At 39.9% G+C, this 17,018-nt stretch overlaps 1 protein-coding gene across 1 annotated transcript in view; it reads left to right on the forward strand.

Annotated features, from left to right (window-relative positions):
- Positions 1 to 17,018, forward strand: part of LOC109478952 (calcium/calmodulin-dependent 3',5'-cyclic nucleotide phosphodiesterase 1A-like) — a 65,869-nt gene that overhangs the window by 39,597 nt on the left and 9,254 nt on the right. Inside the window, exons 2-7 of the mRNA XM_019780769.1 lie at positions 2,042 to 2,131; positions 5,157 to 5,313; positions 8,706 to 8,819; positions 13,964 to 14,146; positions 14,565 to 14,628; positions 16,480 to 16,596. Of these exons, the coding sequence (XP_019636328.1) occupies positions 2,042 to 2,131; positions 5,157 to 5,313; positions 8,706 to 8,819; positions 13,964 to 14,146; positions 14,565 to 14,628; positions 16,480 to 16,596 (725 nt within the window). The remainder of the gene's footprint in view (positions 1 to 2,041; positions 2,132 to 5,156; positions 5,314 to 8,705; positions 8,820 to 13,963; positions 14,147 to 14,564; positions 14,629 to 16,479; positions 16,597 to 17,018) is intronic.

The raw sequence follows: 17,018 nt of genomic DNA on the forward strand, positions 1-17,018 counted from the left end.
TTTATGCCTAAAGAACGTTAAATCCAGAAAGAGCCCAAAGTTTAAGTGGTAGGATTTATACATGTCCCACTGGGTCAGGTGGCTGTACAGGTGTGTCTCCTCCAATGTTCGCTAGGAGGCGGTTCTGTGTGCTGTTTTGCTGTTTTAGGGGAAGACATGCCCCATATTTAGTATTTTTCAGCATATCAACATAGATGGATTGTGATCATATTTGGTATATGGGTAGGTCTCGGGAAGATTGTGGTCAATGTGAAGCATCGTCCTCCTGGCGGCTTTCCTTGGTGCTGCAGCAAAATTGTTTTTTATCTTCCCGTCCTAGACATGCTATGCATGGTTTTGATTTTTGGCGATAGGTTTTATTATGATATTTCCATAATCAATGAGAGAAAATAAAACAATTTCTTACAAAAGCTTTCTTGCAAAAGCTCTCAATATTTCATTGTTGTACTATGAAGTCTTCGTGGCATAGGTCAAAGCATTTCCGCGATTTCATTCAATGTACCGACGCATTTTCTTCATACAGTTACATATAGCAGTATTATAGTAGACTGTAAAATCCTCATATATAGCTTGAATTGAAAACATGCAATTGCGGTATCTTCCTACTTCAAAGCGTCCGCTCACGCGATCCAATCATTACATTTTCTTTGAGTCCTCCGCCCGTTTCCGTACCGCCCCAGGGTCGGCTATCTTCGCCGCAAAGATGATGCCCTTTCCGACCCCCGCACTTTGAAGCACCTACACGCCACGAAAACAAGGTCGTAATGGCAAAGGCAAGGCTCGTGCGAGTATCGTTCTATGCATTATAAACTCGAGTCAGAAAATGTTTCCCGTATTTTTGCGAAGAGTGGACTTTTGGGGTGGGGTCAGTTACCGCAGATTGACAAGAAGGTCAAATTGGCAAAGGCAAAGCTTGTGCGGGTATCGTTCTATGCATTATAAACTCGAGTCAGAAAAACTTGCCTCACAGATATCAGTATGCTATGGGGTAGGCTTGATTCAACGTTACATTGAAAAATGACCAGAAAATTGGCTTTGAAAATCCTATTTTACTGTCCTGAAATCAATTTGAGTGCTTCGACGTCAAAAAATCCATAGCAACAATGTCACCTATGGGCATATTGTAAACCATATGTCCATACGATTGAAAAGCCCAGCCTGTTGCTACCATTTAAGGCAACGGATATATAGTGAATGTAGAAATGCAATTAAATGCCAATTACTGTATGAAAAGCTAGCCATATATACTTCCCTGGGGGGAGCGAATGGCATTTTCTGAAAAACCATAGAAGAACACTTCATTCAAACACAAAGCGGTAACAACATTACTGTTGCCATGGCAACAGGTGACGCACACTGTTGCGAAGCAGCCACAGAAATAATTAGATTAAGGTCCCTCTGAAAGACTGAAGTGCTCGATGTGTACTGCAGATGAAAAAAAAAACAATATGTTTTATCTATAAAAGGTGCTTACAATTAAAGTTCTAGGCCTTAAGGACGCCATACCTCTATGAAATAATTGGCGTTTTTTTGTGTCTTTTTTATGTATTTTTTCAACTTTGCCACATAACAAGTATGTAACCGAATGGCAAAACATGACCAAGCCTCTCTAAACCCATGTCTAAAATAAAAACGTAAGAAATTATAAGTACAATAAGGGAAACACAAGAATGACGTAACACGAATGTATGTAAACACATACAGCTAAAACGAAAACAATCGCAGATGAAAATAATAGATAAAACCAGGTTATCGCTACTAAATAAATTATAATTAAATGAAGAGATGATATTCAATAATGACAACTATAATGAGGCAATATTTATTCCCATGGTAGTGGTGTATGTTTAACTCCCATACTCTTTTCCGAATGTTGAGTGCTAAGCAGAGAAAGCAGTGTGTACCATTTTAAAGTCTTTGGTATGACTCGGCCGGGGATCGAACTCACGACCTACCGAATGCAAGGTGAACACCCTACTTACTCACAATTGCACCGGTCATCAACATGCATCAACCGTTGTTTTCTGTTGTTATTTTCCAGTGGCTAACCCAGAAGAACAGGCCGCCAGACAAGATTCAACTTCAAGAGAAGAAGGAAAAGGATCTCCCCGGCTAAATGGAGTCATTGCAAGTACGCATTGTTTCAGTTAATAAGATTAAAATTGTTTCATTTAGGACTTTATTTACTGATTTCAGGTCCAAATCCACTCTATTGTAGGGTGTTACTAAGCAAAATTGTATTTGTAATTGTATTTATTGTAAAGAGTATGAGCTAGAGACAATAGGCATGCAACTTGTGTCGTTCTTGCTGATTGGCTGTTGATATAATTTGCTTCACTACATGTGAAAAGCACTGTATGGGGGTTTCGATAATATTTTACCGAAAAGCACTGTATGGGTATTGAGGACTACGTGGGGGTATTGAAACACTTCATATTGAAGAGCACTGCATAGAAAAGAGGACGGAGATGTCCGAAGTCCGAATTATTGTGGTATTTACAATCTCTCAGTCACACATTACACTAAAATGTACAATTTTCCAAGTAAAATAAGAGTCCGCCTTGCCGAAGTCAAGGAAAGATTTTAGAAAGCACTCGCGACGCCTCTCAGCAAAATCGTTCACTTCCGCGCATCTAAAATGTCAATTAGTGTTAATGGATGTCGCAAAAGACTGGGACAATCTCATCTGAAACGGGAATAACGCTCAAGGTCGGCGACGTGTGGGAATCAAAGCAGGGAATTCTATCGACGTGCGCTGTGTCTAATGTCTGTCATCTGTCAGTTCAGGTTGATAAATAACTAATCATACTACCTCTCAACTACACTTTCTGACACTTTCTTTACTCTGAATTTTTTGCCCACGACTTTCAGCCATTCGGTGAAAACTCTCATCCGCTTTCGTTATACTTAAAGGGACAATTATGAAACTTTTACGCAACCTGAAAAAAATGTCTGTGTTTTTGCAATTAACTGCCAATTTTGAACACATTTGTGCAATTATCTCACATTTCTGATATGTTGAAAGTTATTGAAAATGACAATCTAGATGAGAACATTTCCATTATTATATTTGCAGTTCCGGTGCAAAAATCTTACATAATGTCGCTTTTATGTTGCATAATCCGGCTTGTAAAAGATGAGAGTGCGAAACACGTCATAACCGTTTACGGAATAATGATTAGCTCTAGTCTGCTCGTGCATACGTCACATTAATTTTGATCACGTTAGGTGGCAGGAAAGGTGCGTTTAGTCGCCTACATGTCTGTATAAAATTATCCCTTTTTGTGGACGACAGGCTTGTAATTTGATCGCGATGAAAGCAAGCTGTGTTAGAGACTGTGTGGATCAGTGGTGGCGGCAGTGTACTGTATCAGTCCAGAGAAATATCCTCCGTAATTTCAAAGGACGGGCGACATCAGACGAGTCATCTTTTCATGTTTTGTGACGATAGGGCTCATCATTGGCGAGTCAGCTGTCTTATTTGTCGCGACCACTTCTTCACATTGACCAGGGAAATCGCCAACGAGGAACTACCGTAAATTTTTTTCAGCATATGCCACCAGTGAGTACTCAGATACAGCCGTCTACGAGGTAGTCAAGCGGCTATTTGGAAAGGTTGAGTGGCGATAGGTGCCATCATAAGCGAGTCAGCCGTCTTCAATCTACTTATTTGTCGCGACCACTTCTTTACATTGACCAGGGAAATCGCCAACGAGGAACTACCGTAAAATTTTCTTAACATATGCCATCAGTGAGCACTCAGATACAGCAGTCTACGAGATAGTCAAGCGGCTATTTGGAAAGGTTGAGAGGCGATAGCGCCCATCATAAGCGAGTCAGCTGTCTTGAATCTACTTATTTGTCGTGACCGCTCGTCGTGGTCACTTTGCCACGAAAATCGCCAACGAGGAACTACGGATTTTTTTCATCATATGCCACCAGTGAGCACTCAGATACAGCAGTCTACTTGGTGTTCTAGCGCCTAGTGGAAAGGTTGAGAGGCGATAGGGCCCATCATAAGCGAGTCGGCCGTCTTGAGTCTACTCATTTGTCGCGACCACTTCTTCACATTTACCAGAAAAGTCGACCAACTACGGAAAAATTTGTGGCATATGCCGTCAGCGAGCACTCAGCTACAGTAGTGTACTCGGTGTTTTAACGGCTACTTGGAAAGGTTGAGTAGCGATAGGGCCCATCATAAGCGAGTCAGCCGTCTTCAATCTACTTACCTACCGCTTGATCACATTGAACAGGAAAATCGACAAACTACGGGAAGATTTGTAGCATATGCCGTCAGCGAGGACCCAACCAAAGCAGTGTATACGACATTTTAGCACTTACTTGGAAAAGTTTAATGGCGCTAGGGCCCATCAACACCAAGTCTTGAGTCTACAGATGTACTTATTTGTCGCGACCACTCCAGCGTCTTGACCACATTGACCAGGGAGTTCTCAAACGACGAACTACGGGAAATTTTATCGTCAGGGAGCAGCCAACCAAAGCAGGCTACGCGGCAGTTTGATTAGCGCCGCCTTGGAAAGATTGAGTGGCGACAGCGTGCACCATAAGCAAGTCAGCGGTCTTGAATCTACTCATTTGCCGCGACCGCTTGATCACGTTGACCGGTGAAATCGACAAAATTACGGGAACATTTGTAGCATATGTCGTCAGCGAGCACCCAACCAAAGCAGTCTGCGAGGTAGTTCGGTGCCTAGTGGAAAGGTTTGAGTGGCGACAGCGTGCACCATACGCGAGTCAGCGGTCCTGAATCTACCTGAATTTGCCGCGACCGTTTGATCACATACCAGGGAAATCGACAAACTACGGACGTATTTTCAGCATATGTCGTCAGAGAGCATCAATTCAAAGCAGTGTACGCGATAATTTAGCGCCTACTGGAAAGGTTTGAGTGGCGACAGCGTGCATCATAAGCAAGTCAGCGGTCTTGAATCTACTCATTTGCCGCGACCACTTCTTCACATTGACCAGGGAAATCGACAAACTACGGACGTATTTTCAGCATATGTCGTCAGAGAGTACTAAAGTACAGTCTTCTGCGTGGTATTTTAGTGCCTACTCGAACTGTTAGAAAGACTTCTCTCTCAGAAAGTGTGTTGGTCTCAGAAAGTGTGACGCACGGTCTCTTTTCCACACAGGGAGAGAGTCGTACAGCGTGTTCCGGTCCAGGAGAAGGTTCGGAAGCTCGTCGTCCAGGAGCCTCAGTGAAGACGGAGCCTGCCTCGGGAGAAAAGGCGAGCCGGCCCGAGAGACACCCATGGACTCCCCGGAGGCAGCCGAGAAGGCGTCCAAAAGGTAACGTTGAAAGCTGATATCCTCCGTCCATATCGTTTGACCTTTGTTTTGTTTACGTTAGGTATTGGTAGAGGATTATGGAGAGGATCTACAGTTTGCATTAGAGGGTTTAGGGAAAATGGCCACATGGGGCGTATAGAACATCAATGGAATAAACATCATCGGTCTACCTTTTCATTACTCTAAACATATGGATTTAATTTCGCAAAATTTTTATTTTTATTTTTGCATATCAAAGACACTTTCTTCCAGATTTAGCATAGCTGCGATTCTAAACAAAGACATCAAGAATTAATTGAATTTTCAGTGGACGGCTTTGTTGTATAAGCCATTTTGATACGCCTTTAAGGATAGAATGGGAATGGAGTAGATATTATACACATAGTAAGTTACTTGTCAAGACATATTCTCCTTTTTTAAAAAAAAGAGTATGAAAAATTTTAGACTGCATGCGGCTTTATTAAGATTGGACAGTGGATTTCCATCAGATCTTTTATTTACTAACAACAACCAGTCCTATATTCAGCCTTTAAAGTCTGTTTCAAATCATATTCACAATACAAATCATAAATTGTAAATTACAAATGAGCACGTACACCCACAAATATACAGCAATATGTTTAATAGACAATATTTTACAAAATTAAAATACATAGCAGTTATTGTTTCCAGTTTCTCTTTTTTTCATTTTTGTTAAAAAAAGGGAATTCCTTGCGGTTTGCCATTGCATTGACTTTCTGGATATGACCAGTTCTCCTCAATTGAAAACGGACATATTCTAGCAGCAGGGACTTCAGCACCAAGGAAAGGTCAAATACCCTCTTCTACAAGGAGCTTTCCACATAAGTGCTTTCTGTGTAATTCAAGATACTTTAGAGAGCATTTTGGCCCAGTATCCACTCTATTCTAACCCCGGATTGCCCTTCTCAATTGCTTCTATCCTGAATAATCTGTAGGGAATTGACCAGAGAAGCCAACTAAAGCTAGAATACCCCAATTTCGCGATTCTTATGCCTAACATATAGCGTACGTAAAGGTACATCTTTTATTAGTCGAGTGAAGAAAAAGAACATTTACATATTTTCCAAAGGAACCAAAAGCAATTTCACGGCAGCAAAACTTGATTTTCAAAGTCAATTTTCTGCTCCTTTCTAAATGTAGTAAGTTGAGCCAACCCTATCCCATAGCATACTGATATCTGTGAGGCAAAAAAATACGATGTCGCTAGCTGACGGAAAATGTCTGTTTTTTTTCTGCATCCTATGCTTCCTTTGTTTTTTTTGTGGTAGTCAAAATCGTAGCTTGACTTTTATCTTCAAGTATGAAAAGATGACAAAATGTTTTCTTAAAGATCGAATTTCATGTAGGCATATAACTTACCAGAATAGGCCTATGGATTGCAATAAGAGACATCAGTGTACTCCAGGGTACAGTGTTTTCACTGCTTTCTTCATTGATAGGTTTTGGGGGTAATCTAAAGGTAGGATTAGGCAGGCATATAGCGATAGAAATCCCACACGTCCGGGGGATTAGGCCGTGTTTTAACGGCTTAGCGTACGGGAAGGTCAGGCAGTGGCCGCCCGACGGTATAAGGTCGCTTTCACGTAAATAAAGTTAATACCCAAAATACGTAGTTTCCGTACAGATGCGTCCATAGAGAAATTGTGTGCAAAACAAGGCATTCTAGTGCAAAATATTGGTGAAAAATATCTTGATTTGCATACAAGTGCATAATTTGATTTGCATGCAGATGCAATTTCAAATATCCACCGAATGCCTGCATAACATCAAGGGGATTTTTTGAAGCATCTTTGCACCAAAAATTGAAGTAATTTATTTCAAAACATATTCACATGATTGTAATTTACTTCTAGACAAGAAAAGACTCTGATTTAATGTTTTGTTTCTTACTTTTATGCAGTGATATGTGATGCTGGCTGAGTATATGTGAATCTGAATCTGAATCAAAATCAACCATTTGTACAATGATTGAGTAAAAATTTTAAACTGTAGGAACCTTGTTTTTTTCGGCCCGCCTTGTTTTTTTTGCCCGCTCGCATTAGATTTGGAGTTTGCAGAGGATGTCATCCATAAAATTTACGTGCTGTTGCCTAAGCATAAGGCAGCGAGTGCGTGTTCATAGTTCTGTGCATGTCCTTTCCTTCTCAGATTCACGTAAAAGTTTATGGATCGTGATGTCAGAAAGATAACGCCATTGGCATGAGTTTTCGCTAATTGAACTGGCTCCTAAAACTAATCCCGGATTAGCGATTTAATCTGAGATAGCTTCGTTTAAAGCCATGAATCATGAAAACTAATTTGGGATAAAAAGATAAAAACACGTATCAAAGTTTCTAGGGTCGATTAATTCTTCTTTTTTAAAGGCTTCCAATGAAATTTCAGACCAAGTTTGTTGTTTCAAAGTCAATTTTCTCAATCGTCATAGGCCAGTTCTAGACATTTTTTAGTTTTACCAAAAACCAACTGGCTAACAGACTTTTTAGTCCATACATGTAGTTGGAAAATACATAGCTATGTACTAAACAGAGATCCCAAAAACAAATAGGTGTACATGTAGTTGGAAAATACCTGTACATGTACATAGCTGTGTACTAAACAGACAAACCAAAAACAATTTTATCTCCCCATGATTTAGTAGCCTTGTCCATTAACCTCCATTGACCTGGAAGGTTTGTCACCTGTCAGATACTGTTGTTGATAAATGGCTAAGTCTACAAAATGGCTGTAAATATACTGTATATAACGTTACATGTATATGGTAAGCCCATATGCATGTATATACATTCTTAGTCTATACATGTAAGGTTTAGGTCATTTTGAAGGTCGTTTGTTGCAGCGTTTTTTGAGGAAGGGTCGCTTTCTGGATTCCAAAGGCTGACGCGATGTTATCGCTGACGTCTGCAGCAGTACGTAATGATGTGGGGATTTTGACATCCGGCGCCCCATATTTTACGCCCAACCCGTTTCAATTAGGCAGTTATCAGTCGTGAATCACTGTGAAAACTACGCTTAATGCTGTCAATCTAGGTTTAGGGAGCACGTCGGCAGAACGTACTGCTCCAAATAATTTTGTGCCCTCCTTTGTGAAACAAAAAATGTATTGGAAATACGGAGAGGATTATATGATATATTTCAATCTGGTATTGCATCTTTTCCTGAATACTTCCACACACCGCCAACATGCTCCCAACCGGCACATGCTGAGTCAATCAACTGTCCAAATCACCTCCCAGCCACCAAGTAACTGAAGCCATGTTATATAGGACAAGCAGAGACACAAACATACAACTCAGCCATCCAAAACAATACTCCCGTACCCAGAAGTAATGGTCTGACTTGGACTAAATTATTCTGTGTTTTCTCCTTTACAGGTTAAGAGATATCCTTGCCCATCTAGAGGATGACGCCATCCCTAAGAAAGACAGAAGAAGTGCCATTGAATACGCAATAACAGTGCTGGACGCAGTCGCAGCCGAGGGCGAATCGTAAGTTACCATGTATATGTTCTGTATCTTCTTCCATCCGTCAGTCTCAAAAGACTATCGTACGACCACTGTGCAATGATCGTAGGACGATTGTATGTGACCAAGCCATAACATTTGATGACATCCCACATAAACATTCTGTAAGAATCCTGCATTGGCAGACTGAAACTCGTACTGCCAAGTTCCCTCAGTTTGGGAACGTAGGACAATCGTACCATGATTGTACGACTATAATACAGTATAGGACAGTACATGCGGCTTACTACAACATCACGCAATTGATAAAACTGAAACGTGCACAACCGCATACACACCCTCTTATAAGACAGTACATGCGGCTTACTACAACACCATGCAATCCTCCCCACCGCGTTATCTTACACCAACATCTGCCGACAGACGTGCCATCTTCACGCAATTATGGATCATAAACACCTCCAATAACCTAAGCCATAACAGCAGCTATTAAAGAAAGCTCCTCGCCAGAAGCTGCAGCCTTTCAAAGCGATTTGCGTCGTGCTGGGCGTGACAAGGAGACGATTCAGATCAACGTTATCCCCTTTACTGCCCACAAGGAGGGGCATTGTACACACCCTATAGGCTCTTTCTCATTTAAATGTACAGAATACCAGTAACGGAGATGCGAAAAGATCCACAGTTTTTTGCTTTTGAATTATCTTTTAGGAGCAATGGAGCATAAGCACAGGCATTTAAAAAAGGCAACTTTCTTATATCAGGCAAAGTTTACTACCAACATTGAAAGTAACAAACAACTGTTACGGAGGCATTCATTACTGTAAAACATTTGTTCAGCAAAGGTAGCTAAATGTATCATGTAAACACTTCAGAATCTTTCTTCTCTCTCCTTTAAGAAAGGCAGAAAAGTTGCAAAATGTCATCAAAATGGCAGTTTTTCATATAAGTGGCTCTATCTAAATTTTGCGACCGTCTTACTTGAGTGGTAACAGAGGTTACAGAAATCCGCGTCTTGCATGTCAACCAAACCTAGTGTTGTGGTAAATTTTTTGTGAAACCATCGAGCTATAGTGGTGAAATGTAGTAGGTGTAGTGGGAAAGTGAAGAAAGCAATGATGAGTTGCGTGATTTGGCTCATATCTAGTCGTAAAGAGTGGCGACAGCATTTTGCACATTTGAATGAGAGCGAGCCTATAGCTTATAGCTATAACACACTGGTGCTCAAGATAAAGAGAGGAAAGATACAAGCACATAAGTCTACGTATCAGTCTAAGCCGTTTAAATGTGGCTATTTCGCCATTGAGTGCTTTCCTAAATGGGGGTAGGAATTTACAAATGTGCGTAAAATCACTGAATATATGACTTGAGTTAGTTACCGTTAGATAAATTGCTCAAAAAGTCGATCTGGAACAGCCAATCTTGTCTATGTAAGGAATGACGACCTTTATGGCACATTTTTGCCACACTGGCCAGCTCAGGCCACAACAAAACACGATGAAGAGATGCAGTTAACAGATACAAAATAAAACTATCATTACATAAATTCAACTTCCCCTTGCTTTTCAGTCATAGTACAGATAGATGAACAGATGTGTTTTTCTATGGAAGGTTTGTCTAGTTGCATCAGGAATATGGACATTTTAACAGTGCCTAGGTGTATAAAGTAGGGAAAATATGTTTAGCACAAACCTATACAGCTTATTCCTCTATTTACTACTAGACTAAGTATACTACTAGTATATACATTCTATTACCAAATGGCATTCGTCCTCTTCTCAATTCAAGTTACAATATTTACGCTTTAATATCTTTCTACAAAAGGGTTTAGAAAAGTAGGCTTTAGTAGATGCCTTGTGTCTGCTTAAATCTATATCACTAACGTGCTGCTGTAGAAAGCATAGTGATTATTAAAAAGGTATTTAGTTATTCTTGCTTTCTATTACAAAATCAGTTTTTTTTCTCGTAAACCTACCTACTTGGCAAAGATGTCATTGGGTAGAAGAACCATAACATTACGCATGTTTTAAGCAGTGTAATGACATGTGTTGTGGGTCCCTTACGTTCATTCAATGGCCAAAGTATATTCATCATTGCATTGTATTGTACGCAGTAAGCTTTTCCTGTACAATGTGGCCAATGCTCGTTGGTGTGTAACCTACCCATTGTATAGGCCACATGTTACCCGCATGCGTAACTATCTGCCGATTTTTCCCACTATCCCACCGCTGCCACCATGAATGAAGTGTGCTCTATGCACATGACACGCCCCTCAGTCCCCAGTCCCGGAACAGAAAATCTTGCTCTGAGAAGCCAGTGGGAAAGGGAGATAGGTAACTCAATTCATTAAGTGTTGTATGTACATATATGGGTGTTGTATATAGTTTGTGTAGTCTTTAGGGTTTTTCTTAGAACAACCCTAACCTCGGTTCCAGGGTCAGGGCTGGTACTGGAGAGGGTAGCCTGACTAAAACACACTTTAAGCAGCCCTCCCATTGATCAGGCCCCTACGAGATGGGCTCCATCTAGCCAATGAGAGGTTGTGTTACAGGCCCACTTGGAGAGTGCAGGAGAGGAGGAACCCTAGAACCGAGGCACACCAAACCCTGAACTTTTAATTATCATTATGATATGACTTCAATGAGTATATGAACCGTGTCTGGGGAAAATTCTACATTCATGGAAACGTGTAGACTATCCAGAATCGTGCCTGATCCTATTACCCATTCAGGCATAGAGCTAGATTTGGTTCCACGGTTCTGGGTACGATTTTCAACTAGAAAGGCCAACATTTTCTCGAGAGCAAATGCAGCATATTTCACTTCATCTCAAATCCCCCATACAAAAATAGCCTATTCCAAAGTCACCCCTGGGAAAAAAAGAACACCTCCATATCAAATTTCAGGTCATTTGTCCAAAGAAATTGAATCCATTTCACTAAACGGCTGGAGAAGAAAGAGGAGAAGAGACAAGAAGAAAATCAAATTATATATTTCATATATTGTATGGAGTGAAACAAAATTATGGGACTATCATAGAAAGCCCTCATGAAGAGATACGAATGATATATCTAATGCTACCTAGTGATGCCTTGTGAATTCAATTTCATTAGAAACGTTATGCAATTTAGATGTAGGAGAAGATATTTGGTCTAGAGATTCCCAAACACTGCATTGACTTATTGTTATACTTATAGTGATATCATCCACCTATCAAATAATGTAGCCGCTATACAAGCAGTTTGCTGGCAGTAATTTAGATTATTGACACGGCGACTGTGAGTCTAGTAAAGTTATGAAAGTCAACATGATGACCTTTTCAGAAGATTGTCCATGTTAGCACGGATATCCTGATATGTACTAAGCCTCGATACCAGGTTTTTTTCCGGGGCCAAAAAATACTACAATCCACAATTGTACCAGTTTGATTCAAATGAATAAGTTATTAAAAAAACTCTTTGCACACCTATAATGATCGCCAAGCAATGGGGAGCTTAAACTTAGCGTAACAACCAAGCAATTCGCTCGTATGATTCCAATTGCACTTACCCTGGTCAGATTTCAAATCTGACTGAAACATTTTGGTGATAGGGCTCACATGTTTCAGATTCATTTGTAAAATTTATGTAAAAAAAAAAGCCATCAAGTGCCAACTACCTAAGTTTTAGATCATAAAAAACACACATTTGCATGGGGATTCCAACCTCTTTATTGTCCAAATAGTCCACAACTAGAAATTCTATACGGCGGAAACTATCGTGAATGCATGACCCAAAGATACACCTCTGAACCCTCAAGACCACATACAATATAAGACAGTTCCTTAACATTGATTAGCTGCACAACCAAAATATGGCTGACATCCTGTTATCAACAAAATAAAAGGACTAGACCCTTGCCTAACCTAACATCCAGCTTCCCCAAAACCATTCCAAATGAAAAAGTTTTATTTGGTTTCAGAATGTGTTAATTATCTATCTGTCTTTGCCCAAAAACAGCGCACTAAAGCAGGAACTGGAAGCTTGGCATCCAGGCTAGGCCATATCAGGACACACAGCCAACTTTTGTAAAGGTCAACGGGTCGACTTTCATGAGCTTTCCCGGTATGAAAGAGTCGTCTGTAACGGCACGTTGTCCAATCATCTTGTTTTTAAGTTCGTGACAGTCTCATCCTAGGCGCGCATTTACTGATGCTTTATTCATGAATACCCGGCTGTAAGTGAGGTCTAAATGGAAACTGAAATGAGAATGTCATGGCTGGAGGCAACCACAGAGAAGGCTTACGGAAATTTGGCCAGTTGGTGGTCTAACTCTACCGTGAAATATGGGTAGGATTCGCCATAAGACCGTCAAAGAGCAAAACGACGCTATCATAGCTTGCACTTGTGAACCTCGCGGAAAATTGCGGAAATTTGGCCCTACAGTAGTGATTTATTTTCCCCGGGTGGCTGAGAAAAGTCGATGAAAGGGAAGGAACCCTGCCAAGAAACTCTGCAGGTCTTTACAGTATGGGGGTACTTACCGGCACTGCACGAAAACATATCTTTGAGCACACATTAAAGATGCGTAAGGTACAGGTGAAGAAACGGGACCTTTACGCATGCTTTAAGGTGTGTGTAAACAGAGGATTTCATGCAGTGTATGGTGCTCACGTCACGTGTTCTATCTACGGAATACGATATTAAAGCGTAACTTTAAAGCAGGTTTGGGATATTGGATTGCATCTCTGGGAACGTTGCAGTCTGTATAATATTACAAGAACTTTGATACGCACGCGGTATAGTCACCGTATCATGGCTTTATATTTGATATTCTTACCAACATTTCTGTGATATTGTATGATTGGTGGGGATTATAGGGTGAGTAAGTGCGTGCTCCTATTTGACACATCACTACTGTCGCATAAAACAAGCTATGGTGTGCATATATCTATTATAGTAAACGCTTGTTAGAGATTTCCAAATACGGCCGCCAACTTGAATTGTACTCGCGCGAGAGCACATTTGAACGGGACCTCGCGTGAGTTTGCACCAGAGCGTGGCTAGGACGGAATTACCAACTTTACATGGGCTTGGGATTAAACTACAGAGGAAAGTGTGGTAGATACAATGGAATGGTACAGGTGGCGTTGTATCAAAAGTCTTGTGGGGTTCTCCATTTCCATCTGCACAGGAAACTGGTTCCAGACGAGGATGACCTCAGCGAAGTTGAACCGGATGCAGTTCCCACGGAGGTCCGTGATTGGTTGGCGTCGACCTTCACGCGACAGATGCAGGTTTCCACGAGAGCAAGGACGGAGAAGCCTCGTTTTCGCTCCATTGTCCAGGCCGTCCGAGCATGTAACAGAGTAGACAGGTGAGATCATTGTAACAGTTATAATTATTGGAAAAATATTTTATAATATTAATGTAATAAACAGGAAAATGAGGATCTCATATCTCACTGAATTTTAAAAAGTCTTATTCATTATTGAGAATTTCTATATCTTGAATGTCTATTCATTTTCCCGTTGGCTAACATTACCATAAGGCAATAGAAAATTGATAACAGGAAATTAGATTACCTTATCTATGGGACATTTCACCTAACTTCCTGTTAGCAGTGCCTATAGCAGAGAGGCTAACTCAAATAGACACACCGAAAACAAAATTTCCGTAATATATGTGAGGTAACAAAAGTAAATATATTGCATGTAGCTTACTGTATATAATTATACATCCGAAATCCTTATAGTATTTACAATGTTGTAAACGTGTATCTATTGACCCAACAGGCTATGCAGAAAACTGTCTGGATCGGGTGTCAACTACCCTCCTGGTGTGGTCAACTTGCTTAAGGTGGGTACCATCTTGGTTTGCCATCTTGGTTTTACTGCATCAGCATATGCAAATGTACACCTGGTCGTAATGGCTTAAACCAATGGTTTACACTCTAACAAACTACATCTGCCAGTTTCCATCATGATTCATTTCATCACTCCTACAATAAAACAAAAGAACTTCACCTCCATTCAATTAACTGTTAGAAATTAGATCCTCGGTGTAAATTCTATACCTTTTAGTAGGTCACTGTACTTGAGCGTGTACAGTATTATGTACTAGGAGATTTGAAGCAGAGGTTGGGATTAACATTCGACCCGTTCCACATTCACATCGTGGCCCCTATTAGCCTTCCAGACGTAGACATGGGTAGTCATGATAAGGAACCCATTTGAAGAACTTTAGTGGCCGTGTGACGGTGCATACAGATACGAGTGAGGAGACACACATTCAACCCGCAAGAAACTTGCCATATTTTCTTCTTTTTATAGCACGTAGAGTCAGTCTTTGAATGAAAAATGACTTAACCGTCATCATCACTGGAACAGCAGGGCCACGAAGAGCAAGATAAATGTCGTTGAATTCAAATTTCCGAATCCACTCACGCTAACCAATGAAATGAATAGATAAAGTTCATAAAGCCCCTCTAATTCGGACTTGTTGGCGAGATGTTCATGGAAAGAGGGCTATATATATTCAGGAAAAACTCTTGCAAGAAGTCAAGAAATATATTTGTGAATTTTTTTCTTTTATTGATTGTCGTAATTTTCTTGCCGATGTACAGCAAATAGGAAATGAAATATCCCTTTCTGGGACCTTTGAGCTAACTTCCTTACTGTAAAAAAACATCCACATGTCTTATAATATTGAATAATATTGCAAATATTGAATTATATATAAGCATTGTATCTAATCTTTGGATACAATACTTTTCAGTTCATTGTGAGGAATACTGTAACAGTTTGTTTTATAAATTCCCATCATATTTGCAATCTTGCCCGTCAGCAATGTGGTACACTAGGTAATAAAGAAAGTCAGATGGGGCATAAAGAATTGAATAACATGGAAAGGAGACCCCATTCACAATTATTCTTACGTAAATTCCTAAGTAGATTCCTACGTAGTCTCAAGAATTCTGTTCCAAACAATTTGCCCATTTACCATTCAGTAACCAAAGTGGCCCGCCTTAATGAATTATTCCCAGAGACGTCATACTGAGATCTTAAGCCTTCCTCCGCTCCTGTCTTTGCATAGATATGAAGATATTAGAGAAGAAAGGAATGTCTCGTTAAGGAGCGACGCACGACGTCTCAATAAGCTTAGAAATTCCTAATTAATAACTTCCAGGCTTTCAAAAATACGTCAAGCCCACACAGTTCAGTATTATAGTAATTATGACAGTGCATGGTTTACAGAAGTTAATTATAGATGTTGTCACGAAGAACATCATTTTTTGTCACCTTCTAATGATTTTGTGTTGAACCTTTATGTATTTTGTACCATGTTTAATCAAAAATGTATAATGTAGATTTAGTTGGACTGTCAATTCATTAAGAATGTAATCTGAAACTGTATGTTATATATTTTGTCTGACCCTTTAATACCTCTTCCCTCATGACCTCAATGAAAAGAGGCATGTTGGCCGATTTAAGCTTCTTATAAATAAACAATACTTCAAGCAAAAAAAAAACTCAAGCAAATTGTTCACATCATTTACACTTACTACATATATAAGACAATATTATATATAACTTAGTCAATGTCACAATGCAATCAAGATTGGCATTATTGTAATGTATTAAGTGTTAAACAACACTGAGCTTATGCTGCAGTTTTTCTATCATTTCAAACATCCGTACTTGTCAACAGAACCTTGATGACTGGTCCTTTGATGTGTTTGCGGTGAACGTAGCCTCCAACAACCAGGCACTGAGATACGTCGCCTACGAGGTCCTAAAAACCTACGACCTGCTAGTCAAGTTCAAGGTAAGTTTAAGAACTTAAAATGACAATGACAGTGACAATTACAATGAACTTTATTGCATCTTGATGCCCCACATAGGCCAAATGAACTAGGATAAGGGTCCAAGGGTATTACACCTGTTCCTTCTACAAGTCTATATCTACATGATCTCTTAATACAAATGTATATATATATATATATATCATTATGGGCTTTCTGGGCAGGTGGAGATTATATCAAAGAACAAAATTGTTTGCATTCATCAAAAAGGACATTACTAGTATATAGTTTGTTTACAAAAAAATACAAAGTTTAAGAACAATAGGTTCCTAAATTGCCACCTTACCATGAATACAATAAATTCAAAAAACACAATTATCAGACCATGTTCATGTAATGTAGAATAAGTACTACTGGTTAATCTGATAAACATTACCTTATATTG

Source organism: Branchiostoma belcheri, unplaced genomic scaffold, assembly GCF_001625305.1.
Source record: "Branchiostoma belcheri isolate BF01 breed outbred unplaced genomic scaffold, Haploidv18h27 scaffold46, whole genome shotgun sequence".
Lineage (NCBI taxonomy): Eukaryota > Metazoa > Chordata > Leptocardii > Amphioxiformes > Branchiostomatidae > Branchiostoma > Branchiostoma belcheri.